Below are 11,705 nucleotides of genomic sequence, written 5' to 3' on the forward strand. Positions count from 1 at the left end.
TGCAGTAAAATACAGATGTGAAGTCTAATTTAGTAACACTTAACAAAAAACAATATCAAAGTTGATCTTTTGCGATGCAGTTTTAAAAGCATCTTTTTTTTTTCTTCCTTGTTTTTCTTGAGGACCGAGCTAATAGTGTTTTGAAAACCTCGATCAGTTTTTGTTCCTCATTCGTTTGCTTTCCTTCATGCAGACGTTCCAAAGTTCTCACAATCGATCTTCAACACAAACCCATGGTAAATGTCGATGTTAAAGGGAAATCCATCTTTAGGTAGCTGTTTGTGAACTTGAACACGTATGGACAGGGGAACAGAGGGAAAGAGTACGGAGGATATATTACTATCTTTCTCATCTTATCTCTCTGCAGTCCTTTCCTCACCGCTCTCACGCTCACATATCCCCATCTCATGCTCGGCGAGTAGCTGGAGCTTTCCCTCGGATCTCTTTTCCCTATCCCTTGCTCGATAACAGTGGTATCGTAGCCACTTCGTCTGGGACACACGCTCGAGCGTCGTGAAGGAGACCAGTCGTTGGAGGTCGGCTATCAGGTAAAGCGGCCGGAATGTTTCGTTTCGCTTTCACAGTTTTTGGTGACCGATCTTCTCTGGACTGGTCGTGGATAAAGGGAGGGAGGGGATTTGTTCTTCCTGGGCAATGGCGGCACCATAGAGGCGGCCGAAGGCGGCGATTTCAGGGGATTTACCAAGGTTTAGTCTTGATGTTTTCGCAGCACAAGAGAAGATGATAAGGTGCCTATCCGATCGGCAGGAAGATCTAGACGACAGCTTGCGGGTCTTAGGAGCTGCAGTGACCAGGCCGATGGGGGACTCCGGAAAGAGGAGGGAGTTAGGCGCCGACCTTTCGAGTTCCAAGTACCACCATTCAGCGGGAGCACGGTAGGGGAGTAAGCCTTCGCTTTTGGGACAACAGCTTCAGAGTTTCCTATGGGAGCAGTTCTCCAACAGGTCGACGGTCAGCGAGCCGATACAAAGTATCGTTTAGCACCCATGCAGACTCAGGGATTCTTCACAGCGGCGCCAGCTTTCAGCGGGATAAGGGCCGGTTCAAGAGCGGGAGTTTCCGTGTAATGGTCCTTTCCGGAGAGGCAGAGTGGGCAGGACAACGTGGGGCGGGTGGGGGAATCCATTCCAATCCACGAGAACTAGTAGGGAGTCTGGACCCTCTCGGGCTGGGTGGAGTGCGTGGGACTCATGGCTGCGCAAGTTGAAGAGGTGGTTTCTATACCGTGGTCATCGCGATTCGCACAAGGTAGCCGGCTCTCCACTTGAAAGCCTGGCCTCCGAGTCCCTTCTCTCTCGAGACTGTAAAACCAGGCTTCCAAGTTGGGAGGAGTTCAAGCAAAGGATTCGGGAGCATTTTATCATCACGTCCGTGGGAGAGCTTCCCTTCAACAAACTCTGCGGAATGGTGTACAGATTTAAGTCCCAGACGCCCAGGAATTCAACGAGACGTGGCTTAAGGCGAGATACGAGGTGACCAACATCCCGGAGGATGCTTTGATGCAACGTTATGGCAACCGAAATAGCTCAGCTATCTCCTCGCTCGGTCCAGCAAGCGATGGGATTAGCATTAAACACGGATCTCAAGTTCCACGAGTGGGAAGCTCGTCTTTCCGGCCGATGGAGGCAAGGGCCACCAAAGGAGACAACGAGGGCCGGAGCCACCCAGAGTGGTATGCCAACTCCCGATCAGCGGAAGCAATGCAAGTAAAGGGAAGCGATGACCTCAAGCTTGGGAAATGTTCATTGGGAAGTTTGCAAGGCTCCGTGCACTTGGGAGAATGCAAAAGACAAGGATATCTTAGTCCTGTAGACGGATGTACCACATTGGCCTCAGAAGCAGCGAGAAGAGGCGGACGCGGGGCTTGAGGGAGAACTTTCTGTGGCGAAGGCATGCATCTCCTATCCGGCCTTTATGGGAAAAGCTGCGGGTACTTGTTTCGGAGTCAAAGGAACGATTAGCAGGAAGCATTCGCATTAATTGACTCGTGAGTGCCACCGTCAACCAACATTCTCTATCTAAGCTGCAGCTCGCAGCGCGTCCACAGAAGACTCCTCTAGAGGTGGAGATAGCGGACGAGGGAGTCATCGAGGCGTCTGCCCGGGTCTCATGCTCGATGCTCATTGGTGGTCACCAAGTGAAAGGAGAGTTCTTCATCCTGGGCATCAAAACACTTCGCCTCTTTTGGGGACATTCTCGTCAACTTTGATGAGCATCGTCTCTCCTTCAATCACCAGGGGAGGAAGATCGTCTGGAGGGGGGAGTGGACATTGGAAAGAAGACACGGGCAACCGCTGGACAATGCCGGGGGTTGATCGCGAGAGGAGGATGTCCCATGGCGTATGATTCAGAAACAGGGATTCTTCTTCCAATGGATGGGAACCCGAAGAGATCCTTTCGAAACGACATCTTCAGCTTTCTCAGGCCTAGCTGCAAGGTCCAACCATGTACCAAGTTCCGACTTCTCCAGTCACAGGGGAGGGGAACCAGAGAGAACCAGGTCGTTGGAGGAAGCAGTACACCACGGAAGCCATTCGTGAGGTGGCAAGGAAGTATTCAAGGGTCTTCCTCAACCGAGTTTGTGCTCATGAAGCAATCACGCACAAGATCCAACTCGAGAAAGGGATCGTCACGACTGTTCATTCAGCTGAGCCATGTAGAGCGAGGTGGATAAGATGATCAAGGAGCTCATGGACAATCTCTTAAAGAGGACAGTTTCAGTCCTTACACGGCACCAATAATCTTGGTGCTAAAACGTGACGGCTCGTGGAGACTGTGCGTTGATTACAGACAGCTCAACAACGTCACTCCCCATCCCAACTTAATTGATGGACTCGGTGAAGCAGCTATTTCTCCGAGCTAGATTTGCGATCTGCATATTATAAAATATCCATGGCAGAGAAGGACAGGATGAAGACAGCATTTCAGACTCACAGAGGGGTTTTACCAGTTTAAGGTGAGGGCTCACCATCCTTTTCAGTCTCTCATGAACAAGATCGGTCATTGTATTTTTCGACGACATCCTCGTCTACAGTCGATCCTGGGAAGAACACCTTACACACATCGACGAGGTTTTGCAAGTGCTAGAGGATCATGCGCTGATCGTCAAACTCTCAAAATGCTGCTTTGCCAAGCAAGAAGAGAAGTACTTAGGCTTCCGGATAACAAAAATGGAGGCGATGAGTGGTCTCTCACCACCATGAAGTAGCTCCATGTATTTCTCAGGCTCTGCAACTACCTCTGGAAGTCTGTGGAGCACTATGCTTCCGTTGCGTCGCCTCTGACGGACATCATTCGTGCAGGCAGGTTTTCGTGGGACGAGAATGCACGGTACGTTCGAACTTTTCGGCTCCGATTCTTCAACTTTCAGACTTTGAGAAGCAGTTCATCGTGGAGACGATGCCTCGGATGCAGGAGTGGGAGCGATCTTGAAGTTCGAGAGCAAAAGGTTCTTGGAAGCGGAGTCTCGCCAGCCGGCGTATGATTGACAAAGTGGAGGCACTGCGAGGTCGCACGGATCACTTCAGTATGAAATTTCTTCTCGAGCAGCCTCGCCTTAACAAAAAGCAGAGGCAGCTTCAATCACTCGATTTCACGATTGAGTATAAGCCAGGGAAAACAAACGTCGTCCCTGATGCGCTCTCAAGGATGTTTGAAAAGCCGGAGGTCAGTTGTCACACCAGAAATCATAAAGGGCTAATCCAACGATGACCAGACAACAACTTCAACGACGCGAAGATTTCCTTCCATGACGGCTTGCTCTAGAAGAAAGGAAGGATTCTGCAAGATCATCTTCACCAAGGCATTCTCGCGGGGCATCCGGGGGTCGTGTGGAAAGGAATGGAGTGTGAGATACGCACTTGGATCAGGGAGTGTCCAGAGATAGTCGCAACACCTTGTCTTCTCAAGCATTTACCTTCTCCATCAGCGCAGCTCTCGTCCTCAGCTTCAAAGAAGGTGGTAGAGATCTTCTGGAGGGAGGTGGTGAGGTTCCATGGCGTTCCAAGCGAAATCGTCTCCAACCGAGACACCAGGTTTCTCAGCCAGTTTTGAAAAGACCTTTTCACAACGTTACTGAGCTTCAGCACCGCCTACCATCCCCAGACAGATGGTCAGACGGGACGGACGATTGGAGACATTGGGGATACGTGCGGACCAGCTGGGCACACTCGCGGAGTTTGCCTACAACACTGCTCGGCACTCAACCATCGGTATGTCTCCATACCAGTAGCTTCCCCGATCTTGATGACAACTCCCACTTCATCAAACGACGTCAGTGACCAAGTGGAAGCCATCAGGAAGATGCAGCAGCTGATTGGGCAACGGTTGGAATCTCCTCGTGTAGTCACAGCTCCATCCCAGATTCTTCGGCACACTCAGGATACTCGAAAAGATCAACGAGCTCGCCTATAAGTTGGCATTACCACCGGGGTCGCACCTACATAACGTTTTCGACGTGTCGGATCTCAAGCTTTTGCGGACCAGCTCCCGGAGTTTTTTCCTGCGCCGGAGTTTGTCTCCTCCGACAGGCAGCCTATGCTGCAACCGAAAGCACACTGGGAGATACAAGGTCAGGTGGCACGGAACGGATGACGAACAGGAACGGACCAGAGCTCCTCGAAACAGACCTGTTAGGACGTACTATAACGCATGAGAGTACGGAGGATTTATTACCATCTTCCTCGTCTCATCTCTTCTTTCACATCTTACCTTCTCTCCCCACATCCATCAGTTTAAGGAATTTAAGCACTGTCGGGATGATGGATGTCGAGTTTTGGCCTGGCACCTGGGTTAAAAATTTACTCGCTCTCGCGATCATCTTGATGATAGACTATGGAGTTATCAGAAGAACTTTATCAACACTCGAGATACACTAAAAAGCCTTGCCATATACAACATTGCAGATCAACTTCAAGCAAGTGATGAGGTTGATCACTTACAAGTTTTCCGTCAGTTTACTTTGGATATTCCCCTACTCTAAATCTCCAGCGCCCAGCTGCTCACGATATCGCCAGGTTTTGGTGTGCGGGATCCTCGTCTTTGATTTCACTCAGCCGGAGCATTGTTTCTACAAGAATCTATTCAATGACAGCAGCTGAAAGACACTGTCCGGTGAGTGTTTCCACGTTCTCTTGACATCGATTTTGCTTCAATTGTTGTGGAAGTAAGTTCCATCGAATTAGCAGATGCATGGTTTACCCCTGGTAAAGGGATTCTTGTGCTTAAATTCCTTTCTTTTCCATAGGATCTATTAGGGCTTCAAAGGTTGGGTATGGAAATTACTAGTAAGAGCGTTCCATTGTGGTGGTTCTTCTTACCTGTTTCAATAATTATGACTTGGGCCATTACTTTCTATGTTTTCACCATTTACATCACTTTTTATCCTCCAAAGTGGCACTGCCCAAGTGGTGTTCTCTATTGTCGAAGAGACTGCAATCCACTAAACCTTGGCTACCATTGGGGTTTTACGTCAGATTACTTGGCTTATGTAACAATTGGGCCAAAGTACTCTGCGATTCGATATTGGCAGCTTGTTTGCTTCACTCATCACATATATACATTTTTATCAGTGGGCTATATTATTGGAGGTAAGACAGTCTCATAAATATTATTTCTAAGATGTTTTTACAGCTATTATTGGAATCGTTACTCTCTTTCACTCCAGGTGCTGTATGCTGGTTAGTATTTTTATTGGAGCAGCGAGTGCATTAGCAAGCACATATGTCTCAAATCGCTCCTGGTTTATCATTTGGCAAGTTTTGTCTGCAATAGCACATTCCTGTGCAGGAACATCAGCCATAATGAGATGGTTCATAGAAACACCCCGTTTTCTTGGCTCGAAAAGATGGCTTTTTCCAAATCATGGATTTGGTGACCGCCAAGGGCAAGATCATTACCACATATATGAGGTGATTGGTGGATATCCTATACTTTCTTTATGTGAGCCATGTTGCATACCTATAATTTATGTCTGTAAACGTCTATATCCAGACTGGAGGTGGGGAAACAGGATGGTGTGCGTCATGGACTCTATTGTTGTTGTGGTGTTAATGGGGGAAATGGTAGCACGGGCTATGAAAAAAAGACACAGTGGAAGAGTAGCAAATGTTTCCGATTAAGAAAGAAATATGGCTTCTTTTGTGTAATATTATGTGGTTGATGCGAAAGTTTGTAAAGGATTTGCAGTACTGGGGGCATGGGGAAAATCCTTGCCACTTCTTCCAGTGGCCTGATATTATTGTAGTTTAAAACACAAATAAGGTGGCCAAATGCCACTGCGTTGGCGAGCCCTGTCTGATTCTTCCAGGAATCCATTCTGGGCGTAGCACAGCAGTAGATTCGTCCATGACACGAGATCCTTGGCCGGCATTCTCCCTGGTGCGCGAGCTCCGTGATCATCGAGTTCCGTGTCACTCTGAGACGCGATCGAACATAGCCTGGCAGTCGCCGATCCGGGAGGCTGTAACATATACGAGACAAGATCGCGGAACGCCATCCCATCAAACATGTTCTTGGTGAGCGCAAGATGCCCGGACTGAGCATACAGTGTAATGAGCGAGTTCCAAGAGACCACGGTGATCCGGCATGGATCTTCTTCGCTTGGCCGAGATTGGAGCTCCGGATGTAGGATTGCACGACCTCGTTGCAGGACACGAGATTCCACAGTGGCATAGGAGGCTCTTGGATTGCTCCCTGGCAAAGCGTCGCGATGGGGCATTCGATCGAAGAGCCGGGATGATCGAAGAGCTCGGCGGCATTGGAGGGATTTCGGCGATCCATCTCTTGTATTCCACCAATCCGCCGATGGGAGAGCGCAGGCAGGCACGAAAGACATCGTCTCGAGCAAACTCTCGGCGTCGCAAAGCCTTCCGATCTCGCGAGAGTAGTGATTCCATTGGAACGATGCCATAGTCAGCGATCACAGGCGACCATAGACACGAACTGATCGCGGGCGATTAGGATCTTGCAAGCAGAGGACGGTGATGAGCGAGACGAGATCGATCCTCACTCCGCCATCGAGCGTGGCCGTGGATGGCTTCCCTGTAATGCCCCTTTTAGGCATATGTTTCCATCATCAGGTTCCAGGCCGCCAGATCTCTCGTGCGCATTGCGGCAAGAAAAGCTCGAGCCTCGATCGCACGGCCATTGCGAGCGTAAGCGTGCATCAAACTCGTCCAGCACTGGCAATTCACTATCTCGTCCGGGATGCTGTCAAACGACATTGGATGGCGTAGCCCGAGAGGATCGCGTTCCAGGTGAAAACGTTCCATCTCGGCATTTTGTGCTGGATCATAAGCGCGTCCTCCATTCTCCCAGCCTGGCCGAGCATCGCGACGAGCATATCAAGTCCCTTGCGGGCATTTGCTGGTGGATCCCGCTGGGCATAGGCGGCGGCGATTGATGTAGGCACGAGAGTCCGGCATCCGGAAAAACATCCTGTTGACCTCTTCTACAAGGCATAGCCAAGTTTCTCGTTGCCATCGTCTCACACCTCCACCAAATTCCTGATTTGCACGAAAGCTCCGACAGCACGAGATCTTTCTCGGGCTCAGTGTCGTAAAAAGCCTTAATTATACCCATTGCCTCATCTTGGCAAATGCTGGAATTAGAGCTAGGCATTTGATCGAATAGAAATTTACAAAGGCTTCAATGAAAAGAATACAATAAATTCCTTTTAGCATATGCCCTGCTTGGCATATCCTCTGGTCCAATACTCATCCTCAGTGCAATGTGTATAGAATCAATGAGCGAGATTATGGATACAACATATGTTTCTAACACTTGGTTTTTAACCAAAGCTGCTGAATTAAAAAATTACTAGAGCATCACAACATTTTTATATATCCAATATGGAATTATATACTCTTCCATTATTAACTATAACCATTCCCTACCAGATCAAGGGTAAAAAGTAAATATACATGATATGAAACATATGGTATAGATTCGTCCTCAGTGCATTCCTGTATCTCTATCTACACCTCATAATTTGATGATGTCCCTGCATAAGCATGTGCTACTTGTAAAGCAATGAATGTAAAACATATGTGAGCTCCTCCAATAGCAAAGCTAACTAGCATGGATAACTTGTATTTGAAGTGAGTAGCAGTGCTTAACAATTATTCATAAATACCTCCAGCCACATAGCCCAGTGATAGCAAAGTATATAGATATGGAGTGAAGCAAGGAAGTTGCCAATATCAAATTGCAGAATAATTTAGCCCAAACTTCCCAGTTCCAATGTAGCATGAATAGAAACCCCAGTGGTATTTAGGTGAAGAAACATCCTCTTTAAAGGGCTATAATTTAAATACACTAGTGTTTGGATTTCTTTCATCTTAGAACAAATAGCTTTTCAGAAAAGATCTCGGAGACAGTAAAGGCTTTTTTCGTTCTTGAATCCATATAGCTAGAAACGCAATAGCGACCACAAATCTTTTAGTGATATTTAAAGATAAAACCAAGCGCGAACTTTTTGTAATGGTCGGCAAGCAGCTCGCGCGCAGATTGAGCTGACTGGACACATCGCCTCTCAAATGATGTATATATCCTTTTTACAATCTAGCTTTATTTGTGGAGATCTTGGCCGTTTTCGATCTAGTAGCTACGTCTTGGAGCAGCTCAAGAGCCGGGAGCTTGAGCTGCACAGGAAGTGTTCCTGCCATTTTTCCTTCCATTCCTTTGAGTTTTGTTATACCAGAAGGAAGGGAGCTGAAGCTCTAAAGGTAGGCTTTCGCTTCTCCTTTTTTCTGATCATTCTTTTTGTTGTTTCTGCATGTGATGGAACCGGTTAGCATCTCTCACGGTTATAGATACCACCACCTTGGATACAGACTTGATAGCCGAGTGGCAATCCCCACACACCCGCAAGTTCCTCAGCGACGAGATCAATCCAAAAGCCACAGCCATCTTTTTGCAACAGCTCCTCCTTTTGCTCCTCGCCAACGTCATGAAAGATCTCCTTCGTGTTGGGAACGTAGCCAGCGTGCCGCATTTCTCTCGCCAGCCTCTGGAGATCCGCGACAATATCTTCGCTGTGAGGATGCGAAAGATCCCCCACCACGAAACTGTGAACTTCGCTGCCAACTTCGATGTTGCTGATCCCCGGAACTTTTCTCACTCGCCTCGACTTCATCAGGTTCCGGATCATCGACACCTTGTCCCTCCTCCGGATCGACAAGTACATGTTCCAGAGAACCACGTATGAAGTCGTGTAGCCTCGAAGATCTTCGCCGCGACTCGCTCAGCTCAATCGGCTTCGCGGTGGATCAGGTGACAAGCTCCCAGCAGCGACATCCAGATCACGATGTCTGGAAGGAATGGCATCGAGTTGACGACGGTGCTCAGAGTTCTTCATGCAGCAATAGCGCTCTCTCCTCGGCACCATCCCCAAGCAGACGAAGTGGTCCCAGCCCTCGGCCACGAGACCGACATGGCTGCACGAAGTTCGAACGTTCCGGAACGTTCGAGATTCATAAGATGGAAGACTTCCCCATTTCGAGCATAAGCCCACACCAAGGTCATCTAGGAAACGAAGTTGCGCATCTTCATGCTCTCAATCATGCTCCTGGCGGCACCGAGATCGCTCAAAAACTTGCGGGAGAACTGTCCAGCAGACGATGGTCTTGCGTCACGGCACCGCCAAAGTGCCCACTCTCGGCATACGTGAGGAGCATAGACTGGATTCTTTTCCGGGATTTGAACGAAGATTTTCTTCGCGAGGGCGACAAAGCCTTGGTAAGCTAAGCTTGCACAATCGCCGTCCACGCCACCACGTCCTTATCCGGCATGGAATCAAAGATCTCTCTCGCGTTGGCAAAATCCCTTCTTTGGCCATTCTTGTAGTTCTCCGGAGCCGATGGAACGCCCTGTCCAATTCTTCCAGGAATCATTCTGCAGGTAGCACAGCAGTAGATTCGTCCACGACATGGCCGGCATTCTATCAAAACTCGATTTTGCTGCCTCGATTTGCCCCTGCGCGAGCGCTGTGATCATTGAGTTCCATATCACGGCCTGGAGCTCTGGGACACGATCGATCACCGCCGGGCAGTCCCGGATCTGGATGCCGCCACATATCCAGCGATCATCGGGTTTCACGAGACAAGATCACGAAACTCCATCCCGTCAAAAGTGTCTTGGCAAGCTCAAGTTGCCCAAACTGGGCATACAGTGTAATGAGCAAGTTCCAAGATGCCACGTCATGATCCGCCATGGAATCGAAGATATTCTTTTCCTGGTCGAGATTGGAACTCCGGATATAGGACCTCACGACCACTTTGCAGAACAAGAGATTCCAGTGGGGCATTCGATCAAAGAGGCTCTTGGATCGCGCAATATTCCCCTCCCTGGCACTTTGCGATGGCACATTCGATCGAAGAGCCGGGATGCGATCGAAGAGCTCGGCGGCATTGAAGGTGTTCCCAGGAGTATTTCGGTGATCAAGAGAGATCACGCATCTGCAGCGCTGCCGCAGCGCCCATACAACTGGATGAGGAGATTGGCGAAGAAATATCCTTGCCAATGAGGAAAAACCTAAAGCAATCGTCGGCCAGCAGCCCTCACGAGATCCAATGCCGCTCCTCTAGCCCTCACGAGATCCAATGCCGCTCCTCTAGCCCTAGCAGCCCGACATTGCTCTCTAACCCAAAGTTTTGGTTAAGCAGATCATGGGCGACCATTGATCGCGGGCGATTCCAAATGGCTGCAAGCCGAGAGGATGGTGATGAACGACACAAGATCGATCCTCACTCCACCGTCGGGCGTGGCCTCGTGGAAGAGTTGGATGGCATTGCTCAGTTTGGGCATATGCTTCCATCATCAAGTTCGTTTCACAGCATCCCGGAAGAGATCGTGAATTGCTGCTGGACGAGTTTGATTCATGCTTACGCTCGCAATGGCCGCGTGATCGAGGCTCGAGCTGTGCTCGCCGCAATGCCCACGAGAGTGGATATCTCCCGCATAGCCGGAGAGGATCGCGTAACGTTCCATCTCGGCATTTGCTGCTGGATCTTGAGGGCGTCCTCCATTCTCCCGGCCTGGCCGAGCATTGCGACAGGCATATCAAGTCCCTTGTGGCCATTTGGTGGTGGATCGCCATCGACATGCCCGTGCTGGGCATATGCGGCAGCGATTGATGTAGGCAACTGTGGCATTCGATCAAACAGCAGCTTCGCTCTGTCCAGGATGCCGTTTTCCATCAGCCCATTCCAAGACACGAGATTCTACTGGGCCATCCGGGAAAACATCCTCTCTGCCTCTTCTACAAGGCATAGCCCGACACTATTGCTGTCCGCGAAACCAAGTCCCTCGTCACCATTGTCTCAAACACACCTCGAGCCTAATTCCCGATGTGCTTGAAAGCTCTCACCAATGAAGTTGATAGTATTGAGGTTAGTGAGATCCAGGTGGCACATGTCCTGCCAGGTTACCGGAGGGTTCATGGTTTATCAAATATAACCTTTTGTCCATCCATTGTTTCTTTTCATGGTATCATATCCTGGGACGATGGCTCTCACTGGTGAGGAGGAGGATGAGCCACCTTAATCAGAAGTGGATGGCGCTTGTTGGCTGACAACAAGGTGAGCTACAAGATCATGGTTGCAAGGAGAGTTCTTGGTGTTGCACTAGAGCCCAGATCAGGGCAGAGGCACTGGGTGCTGAGACAGAGAAGTGTTGCTAGAGGA

The 11,705-nt window shown here is 49.3% G+C and overlaps 1 protein-coding gene across 1 annotated transcript; it reads right to left on the bottom strand.

Moving 5' to 3' along the window:
• Window positions 1-8,792: 8,792 nt before the first annotated feature.
• LOC9649203 (putative pentatricopeptide repeat-containing protein At3g49142) lies at window positions 8,793-9,219 on the bottom strand. Its single transcript, XM_002986381.2, has one exon. It carries the CDS (start codon window positions 9,206-9,208, stop codon window positions 8,813-8,815), a length of 396 nt encoding a protein of 131 aa, XP_002986427.1. The 5' UTR covers window positions 9,209-9,219; the 3' UTR covers window positions 8,793-8,812.
• Between the last annotated feature and the right edge of the window lie 2,486 nt (window positions 9,220-11,705).

The sequence above is a fragment of the Selaginella moellendorffii genome, unplaced genomic scaffold, assembly GCF_000143415.4.
Source record: "Selaginella moellendorffii unplaced genomic scaffold, v1.0 SELMOscaffold_73, whole genome shotgun sequence".
NCBI lineage: Eukaryota > Viridiplantae > Streptophyta > Lycopodiopsida > Selaginellales > Selaginellaceae > Selaginella > Selaginella moellendorffii.